At 44.2% G+C, this 16783-nt stretch overlaps 1 protein-coding gene across 9 annotated transcripts in view; it reads left to right on the top strand.

The window, feature by feature from the left end:
- Window positions 1-5150: 5150 nt before the first annotated feature.
- The window catches only part of Gk5 (glycerol kinase 5), a 92421-nt gene continuing 80788 nt past the window's right edge, over window positions 5151-16783 (top strand). For 5 of the 9 annotated variants that reach the window (XM_087186252.1, XM_087186256.1, XM_004834372.3 and 2 more), the window contains exon 1: window positions 5154-5342. In XM_087186252.1, the coding sequence (XP_087042378.1) occupies window positions 5211-5342 (132 nt within the window). In that variant the 5' untranslated portion in view covers window positions 5154-5210. Of the gene's footprint in view, window positions 5343-16783 lie in introns of all 9 variants that reach the window. The other 4 variants (XM_087186253.1, XR_015440836.1, XM_087186255.1 and 1 more) reach the window with 4 other exon arrangements.

Genomic DNA, 16783 nt, shown 5'->3' with positions numbered 1-16783 from the left:
AACACTTCCTGTCACTTAATATGCCCAGAATGGGAGGATTCAAGAGATGAGGAACAAGCCTGCTCATGTTGCTGACACTCAACGCTTCAGGGGTGCAGGTGGCAGACACCTGGGGCAGGTGTGCTTCTGTGGTTTCCCTGGGTTTAGATGGTAACCCTTTCCATGTCTCCCAGCAGCTCAGTCATGAAGAGGCTGCGATTTCCCCCAGAGGCCCCTCAAGGCTGAGGCCAGCAAAAACTTGCAGCTGTTCTCTCATTCTCTCTCTCTCTCTCTCTCTCTCTCTCTCTCTCTCTCTCTCTCTCTCAGGATGGAGGAAGCCAGCCTCTGACACAGAGGTATCAAATTGTGGCCCACGTACTCCTTTCCCAAGGACACAGTAGGGTGAGGGGTACTAGTTTATTTCCAGTCATGCCTTGTATGCTAGGAAGCATGGTACAAAGTTTGTACTTATTTATTTATGAAGTAACCTTGAGGAGTCTGGGTGGCAAAATCAGCTCTCACTGTTGCCTCAGGCCCCCTGGAAGGCCTCGAGAGGCTTCTTCCCCACTACAACAACACAAAGATGTACTTCTGGGTTCAGGAGAAAAGTAAGAATATACAGAACTGCACAAGTTAGTGTAAATGCAGTAATTGGGACAGCACTCATATGGCTTCCTTCTTTCTGATGGAGTGGTAACCTCTGGCATGCCTGGCCTGAATGAGATCTTCGCAGACACGCCATTCTCTACAAACAACAGGCTACTCTCAGTAAATTGGACAGATGGCCATAAAGAAAATTTAAGACAGAATACACAATCTCCCCAGTGCAGAAAGGTCCAGTGATTGTCTGCATACTGTAAGACCATGGGTCTCACCAAATGCTCCGAGGAGCTGACTACAGCAAAGATCACCCAGGAGGGAACACACCGGACAAGTTGAGAAAGTAAAACAGACCTTTATTAGTCTGGCCAGACGGCACCCTCCAAGCACCAAGCTTAGAGAGGCACCCGGCTCAGAGTCTGAGGCTCTTTTATAGGGGTCACAAGAGGGAACTTGGCAAGCAGGTGTACAGAAGGAAGACGTTGGCGGTTAGGGGAGTGTAGCAACCGGTACAGAAGCGAAACGTTCTGCTGTTAGAACATTTATAAAGCAATAGTTGATTAATTGTTGTTTCTAAGAGACTCTCTAAGGGGAGGAGGTTTCTAAGCTTTCTCCTTCTGAGTTCATCTAAAGGGCAGGCAGGTGGGTCAAGCAGTAATATGGAGTCTCTCTTGTTAACAAGGGTCCTTCACATACCTGCGCTGACCATCCTTCAATCCTAAGTCATAAACATTCCTTATGAATGTAGCTCCTTCCCAAACCCTATATAAACTTGATTTCTCTCCCAGCTAGCTGCAGATGTCTCTCTCCTCTCTCGATGTCAGCCCATCCACACATGGATGAAATAAATTTGGCTCTCCCCAACTAGTGGCTGAAATCTGTCCCCAATTTCAGTCTCTGTTCACAACCAGACAGGAATAAAGCTTTTTTTTCCCGTGAGGCATGGTGGAGCACACTTATAATCCCAGCACTCGGGAGACTAAGGCAGGAGGTTCACCACAAGGTCAAGGCTAGCCTGGACTACATAGTGAGACCCTGTCTCAAAAAACAAAAGAAAAAGCCTTTTTTTTCCAAAGCCTGTCTCAAGTGGCCTCCCACACACCATTATAACAACCTCTATGGCTTTTCTGATCCAACTCTGGGAACTCTATCCAAGTTTCCTGAGTGTGGGAGGCTGGCACATTAAGCTGTAATTCTTGGTCTGCTATAAAAAGATTAAGAAAGGACACTGGTGGGGAAAGAGCCTGGGAGAGTAGCTAAGCCCAGCAACTGAGAAGGAGTGGTAGCAAGGACAGGTAAGGTTAAGGCCACCAGATGACAAAGGTCACAGCAGTGGTGGCTCTGAATCGTATACAGTGCACTGACTCGACTCACTAGCAAAGTGCATGTGGAAGTCACTGAGCCCTGTGGCCCATGTACTCCTTCCCCAAGGACACAGTGGGGTGAGGGGTACTAGCTTATTTCTATTCATGCCTTGTGTGCTAGGAAGCATGGAACAAAGTTTTTTGCTTATTTATGAAGTAACTTTGTCTAGTCTGCGTTTTCTGGTATTATTATTCTATCGTACAGTTTTGTGTTTTTTTTTGAACCAGGGATCGAACTTGGTATCGTACAGTTTTTAATTTCTCCCTTTGACTTTGATCTGATTCAAAGTCCTCTTTTATTTTTTTTTATTTTTATTTTTTTTGGTACTGGGGATCAAACTTGGGACCTTGTGCTTTCGAGGCAGGCACTGGAACCACTGAGCTAAATCCCTGGCCCTTATTCTCAGATCTTGAATGATATCAGACCTGAGAATTTTTTTTTTTTGGTACTGGGGATCAAACTCAGGACCTTGCACTTGCAAGGCAGGCGTAGTGCCACTGAACTAAATCCCTGGTGCAGTCCTGAGAATTTGAAGATTTTGGTTCTCACTCCTTTTGATTTGACTATTTCAGAGGGAGTAAGGGCTTAACAGCAAGGCAGGCTAGGATTGCCATGCAACAGTGTAAGGAATGAGCAGGGCTGGATCCTTCAGAACTGGCTTGATCGTACAGTTGGGCCCAAGGAAGCCAGGGCTTAACATCATAATACTCAGAGTAATCTCTGATGGTGTTGGAATTAAGGGGGTTCAGAATAGTGAGTTGGGACTTCTGCTATTCCAAATGGGTACAGGACAGCATTTGGGACCACACAGGTGTTCAGAAGAACAAAAGAAAGGATTAGGAAACAATATCTGAAGACTAAGGAGGGAGGATGAGGTTTTGTGGGACCTGAGGCTTATATAATGTTAGGGACTTTAAGAAAACAAGTACACTATAAAAATCTTTTTCCTAAAACTCTTCTCAGGACCTTGCAGGGGAGCACACAAACCACAAGCCTGCTGCTTAAGGTTCATGAACTTTATGGGCAATGAGATAGGTGAGAGTTAAGGTGATGAGGTGATAGAGGTTACAGCAGGGTGGCTTCTGAATCAACAACAGTGGACTGACCTGATCTGCTAAGCACTGGCATTTGGAAGCCTCTGGGCTATGTGTGCTGGGGCCCACACCTTTTCCCTAATGACACAGCACATGAGCAGCCAGCAGAGAACAATGAACAAGGAAGAACACAATATCCATTTATTCCCCCCAGGTTTCTTTTCTTTTTTGGTACCGGGGCTCGAACCCCGGTCCTTGCGCTTGCGCAGCAGGCTGGGAAACCACTGAGCTAAATCCCCAGCCCTCCTCCAGGTTTGTTTCACACCATAGTCCATCAGTGTAGGGAAATCAAGCTCAGATTTTTAATGAGATTTTTACGTTTATGCCATACTCAGCACCTAAGGTTACATGCAAAATTTTGTCTGTATAAAAATCTTCTTGAAGCTGGGTGTTGTGGCACAAGCTTGTAATCTCAGCACTTGGGAGGCTTAGGCAGGAGGATCACTGTGAGTTCGAGGCCAACCTGGGGTACATAGTGAGTTCAAGGCCAGCCTGAGCTAGACAGCAAGACCCTGTCTCAAAACAAAACAAAACAGGGCCAGGGATTTAGCTCAGTGGCACTGCACCTGCCTGGCAAGCGCAAGTTCCTGAGTTTGATCCCTGGTCCACAAAACAAAAATTTAAAGAAAAACACTAGACTAACTGGTTTTTGTTTTTTTTTTGTACCAGAGATTGAACTCGGGTCCTTGTGCTTGCGCTTGCGCAGGGTTTTTTTTTTTTTAAGACTGGTTTTTAAGGTCCTTGTTTCTACATTCTATGATTCTTTGATAATACTCCAGATAATTAATTTGAATTTGCAAAAAGGATCATGAAGGAAGCATCAGGGTAAAAAAATATGAGGAAATATCACTTTGAGAAATATGTCAAATATCAAATTGGTAACATAAAACAGTTTTCTGCTGTGGACAGGAAACTGTGGTTGATTTTATGTATCAATTTGGTTAACAGTTACCAGTTCCTTAACCTCTCTTTCTTTCTCCTATTGGTTTTATGTCTCCTGAGAACTTCGACCAATGCAAGACCCATTGGTCATTTATTTCAAATTACAATCCTGGAAATTCACACACACCCCCAACCCAAATGGTCAGCATTGAGGCCATTTGGAACAAATTAGTACTATTGAACAGCGACAGGGTAGAAAGATAAAATACATACTCTTGGGTGTACTCTTCTAGCTACATGGCCTAAACCCCATTTTGGTCAAATTGGCAGAAGCCAAACAGGTTAAGAGGGTAATTTGACCAAAAAAAAGATTTGGTTTAAAATCAGTATCCATCACTTTTTTTTTTGGTACCGGGGATTGAAATCAGGACCTTGTGCTTGAGAGGCAGGAGCGGTGCCAGTGAGCTAAATCCCCGGCCCCTATCACTATTTAATATACTACTGTGCTCCATTAAACGTTCTCACGAAAAACATATCTACATTACTTTGATAATTTTACAAGATAGTGAGCTTTTGCGGGTGCCAATTTTGCAGAGTTGGTGGCACTGGGTAAGTATGAACAGGCCTTACGACCCCCTCCAGAAGAGGACGCCGTTGGCCAGAAAGGCCAGAGAGCTGGAGGCTGGTGAACCCCACTCAAGAATCTCGAAGTCTGTACAGCTCACGTTCTCGCCCCTTTGTTCCACTTGCCAGGCCCAGGGAGCAAATGATCCCTGTGAGGCTTCTAGATTCCACGGCGCGATGGTAAAAACAGCCTCCTTAAGGTTTCTTTTTTTTTCACACAGAGAGTTGGGGAAGGTTTACTTGTCTCGTATCTCATTTAGTATGTTTTTACTGCTGTGCATTCCAAGTGCAACTCGTACCAGCTTTTCCGGGGACAGAAGCCTTGGGGGACCCTCCTCATTTTATTAATACATACTGGGGTCAGAAGGACGCAGGAGCTCCTCAGGGAGCTGGGAGTCACGAGGAAAAAATTTAGAATCGAGGACCAAACCCACACGACCTTAAGAGGCTACGACCTAAACCCCGGTGAACCCGGGAGCCACAACTTCGGGGTACGGAAGCGCGCCTCCGCCCCTCGCGCGACCGTGACGTCACGCGCCGGGGCGGGGCCCGCGGGGGGCGCGCCCCGGCTCTGGCGGAGGAGGCGGGGCGCGCGGCCGGGAGGTGCTGGCTTATATAACTCGCCTGCCGGCGTGGCGGGGGTGGCGTTGTGGCTTGAGGGCTGGGATGTCGGAGCAGTCTAATGGACTCCAGCACCGGCCTACGGCCTTCGTGCTGGGGCTGGACGTGGGGAGCTCTGTGATCCGCTGCCACGTCTATGACCGGACGGCGCTGGTTCGCGGCTCCAGCGCGCAGAAGGTGACCGGGGCGCGCATCTCCGGGCACTTGGGATCGGGTCGCGGGCGGCCAGCGGGTCGGTCCGCCCCACCCTGACGGGACGCGGCCACCTGCAGTTCCGGCGGGTCCGGGTCCCCTCCTGGGCCGGCTGCTCCCCGCGCCCTTCCCCGGCCAAGGGCTCCGGGCCGTGCGCCTCCTGTCAGCTGGCTTCACTCGGCTGGGCCGAGCCGCTTGCCGACGGGACTGAGCGGGCTGTGGTGTGCGTGCAGGAGGTGGTTTGCGAGTTGCTCAATTTTCCCTGTACTTCCTAGACAGACCTCCGACTCCATCTTTATCTTACACTTTAAATTTTCAGATCTTGATAGAATTTCAAGTTCTTGTTTTTCGGCTGTCATCTTTATTAACTACTCCTGAATGTGCTAGCTCCTCACAATGACCAGCTGATTTCCGTGGGTATTGGAGGTGTTGGGCAAGTTTTGAAATCTGAGTTCTCTACTATTCTTATTTCCATGTTTGAGAATTAAGCAAACTTATCTTTTTTTGTTTAAGAGCCCTGCCAAGTCATTGGTTGTTTTTTAGCAAAGTCTTAGACTGTTGGTCATACTGCTGAGCAGCCAAGAAATTGATATTCTATTCTCATTTTAATGAAGTGTTGATTCCTACATCACTGTGAATGCACCAAAAATAATACTCACTGGACATCGTGTTCTTGCTCTTTTCAAATCTTTTTACGTTCGTAGTGTGGAGAGCACAGGAGCTACCAATTACCTGAACTGTTTCCTCAGTTCCCCTTTTTCTTGGTGTCCGCGCATCTTTCCCAATGTCTTGGGGGTGTTTCTCATTGCAGCAGTTGCCCAGGAGTTGGTTCATCCGGGGTGCAAGTAAGTAGTGACTGTTTTGAGCTTTTGAATAGAGCCAACAGCTGACTTTCCTTCAGGCTTCGGTACCAGGACAATGAGCAGTAAGCTGTGAGCCGGGTCTTCCCGGCTTCCGTTTCCTTTGTGGCTGACTGGGGGTGGGGAGTGGGGGGAGGAGCATTGCTAGTCCCCCCGCAGCCTGTCTGTACCCAGCCTCAAGGAGAGGTGGCAGGCTGACCCTGGCCTTCAATGACCCTGTGCTCTTTATTAGGAGTCTTTAACAAACGCACTGGTACTTTTTGCAGTCTCCCTTATCATTCTAGACACAAAGTACTTTTGTTTTAAGCAGTGATTTTTTTTAAAAAATGGAACGGAGCCAGGTGTGGTGCTGCACACCTGTAATCCTAGTACTCTAGGAGGCTGAGGCAGGAGGATGGCAAATTCAGGCCAACCCTGGCTACTTAGCAGCTTGATAAGATCCTGTGTCAAAAATTTTAACGGCCGGGGATTTAGCTCAGTGGCACTGCGCCTGCCTCGCAAGCCCAAGGTCCTGAGTTTGATCCCCAGTACCAAAAAGAACAAAAAAAATTTTTTAAAAGAACTGGGGATGTAGCTCTGTGTTCAGTCCTCAGTGCTGAAAAAGAAAAGGGGTGGGGAAGAACAGGAATATTTGGAACCAAAAGGATAACACAATTGTTAGGAATGTATTTTCACAGTTGCTGTATAATTTGGGGTAAATCATTAGTTTATTTAGAAACAAGATTAAGAATGTCAAAGATGGCCGGGGATTTAGCTCAGTGGTTTTGCCACCTGCTGCACAAGTGCAAGGACCCGAGTTTGATCCCCAGTACCAAAAAAAAAAAACCCAAACAAACAAACAAAAAAGAATGTCAAAGATGAATCACGATTGAGGAGAGTGACAGGAAGCTAGAAGTGTTTGCTCATACCCTAAACTGGAGAGAGTGTCTGGAACAGTATGTGAGTAAATAGAAATATGAAAAATTTCTGCCCTCCAAGGATGAAGCAATATTTATTATTATTATTATTATTATTATTTTTTTTTTTTTAGTACCAGGGATCGAACTTGGGACCTTGTGCTTGTGAGGCAGGCATGGTGCCACTGAGCTAAATCCCTGGCCCTGTTTTGTTTTGTTTTTTGAGACAGGATCTTGCTATGTAGTCCAGGCTTGCCTTGAACTCACTATAGAGCCTAGGCTGGCCTTGAACTTGTGACGATCCTCCTGCCTCAGTCTCCCGAGTGCTGAGATTACAGGTGTGTGCCACCACACCTGGCTGAAGCAGTATTTTAGATTAAGGAGTTCATAACTTTGTTAGTTACTTTTCTCATTGCTGAGACAAAATACTCAGTACCCAAAGTTAAAGGAGGAAAGGTTTATTTGGCTTACAGATTGTAGAGGTTTCAGGTCATAATTGGCTGGCTCCAAGGCAGGTTGCCATGACAGGCAGGCATCACAGAGGAGAAACAGTTCATGATGGGCAGAAAGTAGCAAAGAAAGCAGGGGTCAACCTCAGCTCTTTCTATCCCTTATATCTTATCCAGGCTACTTAGAGTGGGTAGCATTCACACCTTTAATCCTAATGCGTTTGGTCCTAGCATTGCACCACGAATCAATCCCAGCATCACACATTTTTGATCCAGCCACCTCTGAAAAAGCCCCACCTATGACCGCATGAGGTTTGAGGGAACGTCTAACACAAGCCATAACTATAACATTTCTCTTCAAACTGTCGCAGGAGTTTACAACTGAACTTTTTAAAGCGTGGTGCTGGGCCTGCTGGGGTTAAGATAAAGAAAACTAAGTGTTTAGCAATTTGTGTAGCAGTTTGGCAGAGTAATTTTATGGCTATTGTCTTTAATAATAAAACACTTGGGATTTTATTTTTTGTGTCATTTTTTTTCCCTAGAAATTTAGTTTAATTGTATCTTTATTATTGTGGAGCCTGGGCATGGTGGTGCAATCCCAGCACTTGGGAGGCTGAGACAGGAGGATTGCAGTGAGTTCAAGGTTAGGCTGGTGTGTATAGTGAGTTCAAAATCACCATGGACTACATAGCGAGACCCTGTTTTAAGAAAACCAAAAAATAAATAAAATTGTTGGTTCACAGGGCTGGTTGCCAAGCATGCAGGAGGCCTGGGTTCCATCCCCAGTGCCACCCACACATTCCCCAGTGGAATGCCATGCTATTGTTAGAGCCCATAAAAGATCATGGTTGAAAGAATAGGACAGAAGTTCCACTCCCAAAAGAACAATGCAATCTCTAGTACAGTACCTACTGTGCATTCTAAAAAATGGACTCTGCTTGTCCTTGTTGTTGGTTTTGATCAACAAAAGGTACTTTCTTCTTAAATCTGATTCTAAACTTTTTGGTTTGGGCTTGGCCCTTCTCTAGAGGGACAGACTTCACTCCTGCTCTTTGTGCAGGTTGCTGTGGTTTGGATGTGGTTTCATGTGTCAAAAGCCTGGCCCCAGTGTGTGCACTTGGGAGCCACCCGGCACTTAAGGGTCCTGTCCTCATACGGGTTTGAAGTTACTCTTTTGAGATCCCAGTTGGTTCTCCGGAGGGAGAGACTGTGCAACAGTGAGCCTGGCACCTTCCTCCTCTCTCATTCATGCTCCTGCCACCATGCTATGGCCAACTGTCCTGACAGGATGCAGCCTTGGGGGCCTCACTGGAGGCTGGACTGAGGGAACCACTCAATCTTAGACTTTCCGCCTCTAATACTGTAAACCACAGTAACCTCTTTACACATCACCCAGCCTTGGGCACTGAGTTATAACCATGGGAAATGGAGCAATACAGGGGTAGGATGGGCTGTCCAGGTTGGTGGAGTTGGGGAAAGTGATCCTGGCAGTTCTGGGTCAGAGCATACAGGTGACAGGTGCAAAGCAGTCTATCCACACTGACTTGTGGGGGTGAGGAAGTGGTTTCTGCAGTTGATCCATTACAATCTGTTATTAGAAGATTGTAGTTGCATGGGAAATAGATTTTGTTAAATCTGTTTCTGATGAGCTCACTGGAGAAGAATGATTCTTTAACCACATCACCCAGCTTCACTCTTATGCTCTGCATATTGTTGCTGCTTTCTTTTTCTTTATTTTGCTCTTGGATATTGTCTGTTCATTTTTTTCAGTGCTCCGCCTTACCATAACACTCAGCCATGTCTGGTGTTTATAAATAGAGCTTCTCTGGTTCAGCCCCTCCAGAGAGTAAACCTCTTCCCTCTGCCAGGTTAGGGGGAGGCAGAGATCTGGTGTGGAGGAGAGTTGGGGATCCTTGTGGAGACTGACCTGGTTCTCTGGACAGCCTTATCTTGCGTCCTGGCATTTGTAGGAGCCTCTGGTTTCCAGGATTCCACCCTAGAATCTCTGCTCTCTGTCCCTGGGCTGGGCTTTTACTGTTCTATGTTCAGTCACTCATTCACCTGTTATTTATGGAATGCCTGTAAAGTCCCAGGCACTTGTAAATGCCAGGGAAAGCATGAAGAGACACCCTCTGTACACTCTGGGGCCCATGAGGAGCAGGGGCAGAGGGCATCTGACTCTAGTCTTACAGACTGTTATAAGGAATAATGGTGTCATGGTGCCAGGCATGGTGGCACAGCCTGGAATCCCAACACTCTGGAAGGTTCAAGGAGGAAGATTGCAAGTTTAAGCATACCCTGGCCAATTTAGAGATTTAGAGAGACCCTGTCTCGAAATAAGGAAGAGAGAGTGATCTGGCCACAGTATCTGTCACTCCACTGATCGCCAGGGTTGATCCGGCTGATCTGGCTGGCCAGGTGGTATCCCCTTCCTCACTCACTGCTCCCTGTGCGACCCCCGAAAGCTGTGCCCCAGTGGAAGAGGACGACCTTGCTGATGAAGGAGTAGCTGTGCTGCTCTGCTAGAACCGCTAAACAAGCTCTCAAAATAAAAAATGGGCTGAAGATGTAGGTTGATGCAAAGGCCCTGGGTTCAATCCCTGGTACACACACACACACACACACACACACACACACACACACACACGCACATGCGTGCGTGCATAATAAAGGAACAGTGGTTTTACTCTGAGTGAAGCGGTTCAGAGCATGGTTTTGCTACTCTTCCTTAGGGATTGAGTAGAGGTGCAGTGCAGTCTGAGCCTGAGTGAGATGCCCGTGTTTTCTCCTTGGCGCCAAGCCCTGCGCCCCCTGCCCACTCACTGTTCATCTTCAAAATGTTTGTTAACGTCTAGTCTGATCCTGTTTGCTTTCCTGTTCACTTTGTCCTTGTGCCTTTGAGTCTTGTGTTTTTTCTTTTAGTGGAGTCTTGAGAGGAATTGAAGATAAACCCATATGTTCAAGCCATCAATTTAACTTGAAGCCATAGGCTTTTTTAAAATTAAGTTTATTCACCTGTTGCTCAAGCACAAGGACTCGAGTTCGATCCCTGGTACCAAAATAAAAAATAAAATAAAATTAAGTTTATTGGTACATTTTAGGTATACAATATGATGGCATTCATCGTTGGGAATTTGTACCTTTACATGATACATCTTGGTTCTTATTTTGAAACCATAGGGTTTTTTTTTTGGTATCAGGGATTGAACTTGGGTCCTTGTGTTTGCAAAGCAGGTGCCGGAACCACTAAGCTACATCCCCAGCCCTATAGGCTTTTTTTTTTTGGTACCAGGGATCAAACTTGGGACCTTGAGCTTGTAAGGCAGACAACAGAACCACTGAGCTAAATCCCCGGCCCAACCACAGGCTTTTCAAATTTTTATTGGGCCAGGGATTTAGATCAATGTTCCGGTGCCTGCCTTGCAAGTGCAAGGTCCCAAGTTCGATCCCCAGTACAAAAAAAAAATGTTTTTAAATTTTATTTTGATTTTGTAGCACTGGAGATCAAACCCAGGGCCTCCCACATGCTAGGGAAGTGCTCTTGTGCTGAACTCCATACCTAGCCATTATTGATTGATTGATTGATGAGACAGGATCTCACTATATAGTCCAAGCTGGCCTTGAGCTCACTGTGTAGTGCAGGCAGCCATTCTCCTGCCTCAGCCTCCCAAGTGCTGGAATTACAAGCATGTGCCATGCCGAGTTCCAGCCCTTATTGTATGGGGGATTGAACTCAGGACCTTGCACTTTTGAGGCAGGCGCCAGAACCACTGAGCTAAATCCCCTGCCCTCCAGCCCTTATTTTTTAAATTAGCATAAATAAAAATGGACCTTTTTTGGTGTATAGATATAGGAGTTTTAGCACATGTGTAAGAGTAACCCCCAAAACCCTCTCGTACCGCCTCTTTGTTAGTCACCTTCCCTTACCAGTAACCACTGATCTATTTATTCTTTGTCATATACTTTTTCTTTTTAAGAATGTTGTAGAAGTGGAATCACAGAATAAAAAGCCTTTTGGGACTGGCTTTATTCAGTATAATGTCTTTGAGATTTGTCCATATCGTATGTAGTAGTAATCCGTGATATGAATGTATCACGTTTGTTTACCGGCTAAAGTACATCTAGAATGTTTTCAGTTTCTGGTGATTGTGACTAGAGCTGCTATAAACATTTGTGTACAGATTTTATTGATTTTGTGAGACAGCGTCTCGCTATGTAGTTCAGCCTGGCCTTGAGCTCACTTTGCAGCTCAGGCTGCCCTTGAACTCATGGCAATCCTCTTGCCTCAGCATCCTGAGTGTTGGGATCACAGGTGTGCGGCACCATGCCCAGCTGTGTACAGATTTTAATGGGAACATGAGTATTCATTTCTCTAGGGTAAACGTAGAAGTGAGCCTTGTTGCATCTCATGGGAAATGAATGTTTGTCTTAAAAAGAAATCAACAAAACTTACCAAAATAATTACCATTTTGCATTCTTAGCAGTTATTAGTTATTTCACATACCCATCAGTATTTGTTATTGTCAGATTTTTTTGACAGACTTAACCTACAAATGGTAACTTTTTTTTTTTTTGAGGTACCAGGGATGGAACTCAGGACCTTGAGCTTGTGAGGCAGGCGTGCACCACTGAGCTAAATCCCCCACCCTTGTTGGTTTTTTTTTTTGAGACAGGGTCTTTCCATGTAGTTCAGGCTGAGCTTGAACTCAGTATATAGCCCAGGCTGGCCTGGAAGCCACAGCAATCCTCCTGCCTCAGCTTCCAAAGTGCTTGAATTACATTGATGAGCCACCATACCTTGCCTTATTGTGGGGTTTTTTTTTGGTACTGGGGATTGAATTCAGGACCTTGTGCTTTCAAGGCAGGCACCAGAACCACTGAGTTAAATCTCGGGCTGTGTTTGTTTCCTTTTTGTACTGGGAATTTAACTCAGGGCCTTGCACTTGCCAGGCAGGTGGCGTGCTGCCCAGCTACATCCCCAGCCTTGTTATTGTGGTTTTTATTTGCATTAAATGGCTTAACAGTGTTGATTATCTTCATTTTTGTCATCCATGTTTTCTTTGGTGAAGTGCCTGTTCAAGTCTTGTTCAAGACTTCTGCGTTCTTGTTTTTTGTTTTTTTTGTGGTACTAGGGATTGAACTCAGGGCCTTCACACTGAGCTACATCCCCAACCCTTTTTACTTTTTTATTCTGAAACAGGGTCCCACTAAGTCACTAAGTTACTTGAAATTGAGATCCTCTTGCCTCAGCCTCCTATTCCCATTTGTTTAATTGGGTTGTTTGCTTACTGTGGAGCAATGAGATTTCTTTAAACAGTATATTCTGGATCTAAGTTCTATATTGGGTATTTTCTACAAGTCTATACTGTGTTGCTTCATTTTCTTTTTTTTTTATAGTGCATGTTAGCTATTTTTATTATTTTATTTTTTTCCATTATGTTTATTGGTACATTTTAGGTATACAATACAGTTACATTAATCATTGGGATCTTTTACCTTAACATGATATTTCTTGGTTCTTTTTTCCCCATTCCCCTGCCCCCCTTCAACCCTCCACCCTTCCCTATTTATAAAGACTTTGTTTCCATTTTTTTCCTTTTCTCATATTTTTTCTTTTGTGTTCTTTTCTTTCCTCTACCCCTCCCACTTCCCCGACTCCTTTAGACCTTTTCTTTCTATTTCACAATATCAATTATACATTTTGATCCTTATTTAAACTTTTAGTTTTTCACACCAGAGGAACTACTTGGTATTTACACACTTGTGTCCTATTTATTTCACTTAAGAGTATGGCCTCAATGTGCATCCACTTAGCTATAAATGTCGTTTCTTGCTCTTTATGGCTGAATAATATTCCATTTTATTAAAAAACCGCATTTTCTTTTTGTACCACGGATCGAACTCAGGTCCTTGCGCTTACGGGTCAGGCGGCGGAACCACTGAGCTAAATCCCTGGCCCAAAACCACATTTTCTTTATCCAGTCTCCAGTTGATGGGCAGTTGGGCTGTTTCCAAGCTTTAGCTATTACAAACTGCTGCTATAAACATGGGTGCACATATGTCGCTGTGGTATGATTCTTTTAATTCTTTTGGGAAGATACCCAGCAGGGGAGTAGCTGGGTCAAATGGGACCTCTAGTTCTAGTTCTTGGAGGTATCTCCATACTGATTTCCAAGTGGTTGCAGCAGTCTGCACTCCCATCAACAATGTAGAAGGGTTCCTTTCTCCCCACAACCCTACCAGCATTTGTTATTGGTTGATTTCTTGATAGCAGCCATTCTTTCTGGGGTGAGGCGGAATCTCAGTGTTGTTTTCATCTGCATCTCATAAATGACCAGTGATGTTGAACATTTTTTCATATGTTTATTTGCTGCTTTTACTTCTTTGTCTGAGAAATGTCTGTTCATTTCAGATGCCCATTTTTTTTTTTTTTTTTTTTTTTTTGGGTACCGGGGATCGAACTCCTGTCCTTGCGCTTGCGCAGCAGGCAGCGAAACCACTGAGCTAAATCCCCAGCCCCCTCAGATGCCCATTTTTGATTCATTTTCTTAATGGTATCTTTTGCAGGGAAAATCTTTTTAACTTTGTTGATGTCCAGTGATACAATTTTTTGTTTTATGAGTTGTATTGTTTCTCTATGAATTTTTTTGCTAGCCCTACATCGTGAGGATTTCTCCCTGTATTCTCTCTCTAAATGTTTTATAGTTTTTCCTTTCACAATTAGAGTCTTAACTCATTTTGAGTTAATTTTCTGTAAACTGTAAAGCTTAGGTTGAAGTTGATTTTTTTTTTTGTATGGATGTCTTGTTCCAACATCAGTTGCTGAAAAAGCTTGTCTTTTCACCATTAAATTGCCAGACATTAATTAGCCATATTTGTGTGGATCTATTTTGGGACTCTGAGTTCTCTTTCACTGATCAGTGTATTTGTGTATCTTATCAGTAACACACAATTTAATCACTGTAGCTTTAGAGTAAGTAAATTGGATAGTGTGATTTCTCCCAACTTTTTTTTTTTTTTGAGACAGGTTCTCGCTATATAGTTCAGGCTGGCTTTGAACTATGCAGCCCAGCCTGGCCTAGAACTCATGGAGATCCTCCTGCCTCAGCCTCCTGGGTGCTGGGATTTTAGGCATGTGGCACCATGCCATACTTTATTATTTTTCAATATCATTTTGGCTATTTTAGTTCTTTTGTCTTTTCATATAAGTTTTAGAATCATATTGTCATTCTATATTGGAAATCCAGCTGGGATTTTTTTTTTTTTGAGACTGGATCTTGTTGTGTAGTTCAGGGTGCCCTTGAACTCACTATGTTACTTTATATCTATCTTCAAGTTTCTTGACTATTATCTCTATTCTGTTCTTTACGCCCATCCAGTGCATTTTTAGATTTTTTTAAAACTTTTTTTTAGCACTAGGGATTGAACCCAGGGTCTTCGTATTGAACTACATCTCTGTCCCTCTTTATTGTTTATTTTGAGACATGGTCTGAGTTAGGACTTGGAATCATTCTACCTCAGCCTCCCAGAGTGTATGACACTGGCAGATTTTCAGTTATTTTTATCATTATATTTTTCAGTTTTAAAATGTTCTTCCTAGCCAGGCATAGTGGCACACACCTGTAATTCTAGCAATCAGGAGGCTGTGGCAGGAGGATCGCAGCAAGTTCAAGGCCAGCCTGGGCTACATAGTGAGTTCAGGGCCAGCCTGAATTGCAAAGGGAGACCCTGTATCAAAAAAAAAAAAAGTTCTTTATGTTTTCTGTTTCTTTGCGAGAATGTTTTTTTTCTTCCTTCTTGCCTGCCTGCCTGCATTGCTAGGATCTAACCCAAGGCCTTGCAAATGCTAGGCAAACATTTCCACCACTGAGTCACATCCCATCTCCCATCCTTGTTCTTTTTAGTTTGTTTTTTTTTTTTTGGTACCAGTGATCAAACTTGGGACCTTGTACTTGCAGGGCAGGTGGCAGAACCACTGAGCTAAATCCCCGGCCCCGCTGGTTGATTTCTTGACAGCCATTCTTTCTGGAGTAAGATGGAATCTCAGCATTATTTTAATTTGTATTTCATGAATGACCAATGATGTTGAACATTTTTTCATATATTTATTTGCTCTTTCTACTTTTTCATCTGAAAAGTGTCTTTTCATTTCAGATGGCCACTTTTGCATTGGGTATTAAAATTTGGGGGGGGTCTCAGTTTTTTGTTGTTTATATATTCTAGATATTAGTCCTTTGTCTGAGGAACAGCTGGTAAAAAATTTTTCCCATGCTGTGGCCTTGTCTCTTCACTCTGTTGGTGGCTTCTCTTGCTGTGCAAAAGCTTTTTAATAAGATGAGGTCCCAGTTGTTGATTCTTTGTAGTATTTCTCATGCGATCTGGGTTTTGTTTATGATGTCTTTGCCTACTTCTGTGTCCTCAAGTATTCTACCTATTCTCTTCTCTGGCAGATTTAGTGTTTCTGTTTTAATATTAAGATCTTTGATCCATTTCGATTTTAGGTTAGTGCATGGTGAAAGATGTAGGTCTAGTTTCAATCTTTGGCATCTGGAAAGTCAGTTTTTCCAGCACCATTTATTAAAGAGTATAATAGGTACTTTAAAGTGATTTTGAAATATCATCTTGGCATTAGTATTTATTGACTCTCTTTTCTAATGTGTATTGAGATTTCTCTGGTTCTTTGTATAAGTTGCAGTTTTGGATTATACCTACATGTTTTGAATATTATGTTGAAAAACTCTGGGTCCTGAATAAATCCTGTGAGAAATTATTTTTCTGTTAGCAGGATTCAGAGTACAAATCTGCCCCCTTCTATGGACTGTGGTTTCGACCATAGTACTGTTCTCTAAATCTTGGTGGTAAGTCTTCAGCTCTGCTCTATGCGTGGGCATCCTAGCAGTCAGCCTGGGGCCTGGGCAGTGGTCGGTCCCCTTAGCATCTTCAGCCTGCTGTTTGAGGGTTATACCTACAGGAGTACAGCTTCGAACGAGCCCAGAAGTTTATCCCCAGCTTTCTGTGTTCTCTTTCCAAGCTCCTTCCTCTCTGAGGTTTTCACGAAGTTTCTGATGCCCAACCTTGCTCTTTTGGTCCTCTGGCTTGTTACCTCATTTTTCTGGGTCACCTGGGCAGGCAGGAGGACCACAGAGATAAGAAAAGGCGTAGGAGTTAAGCTCACCCTCTTGGAACCATAGTCTGTGGATTATGAGGTTTTCTCTCCGTCA

The sequence above is a fragment of the Heterocephalus glaber genome, unplaced genomic scaffold (assembly GCF_053883595.1).
Source record: "Heterocephalus glaber isolate CG9 unplaced genomic scaffold, H.glaber_assembly_v1.0 deba00001504, whole genome shotgun sequence".
Classification (NCBI taxonomy): domain Eukaryota; kingdom Metazoa; phylum Chordata; class Mammalia; order Rodentia; family Bathyergidae; genus Heterocephalus; species Heterocephalus glaber.
Note: the sequence above shows the minus strand (reverse complement) of the source record. Positions and strands in the feature narration are given on the sequence as shown.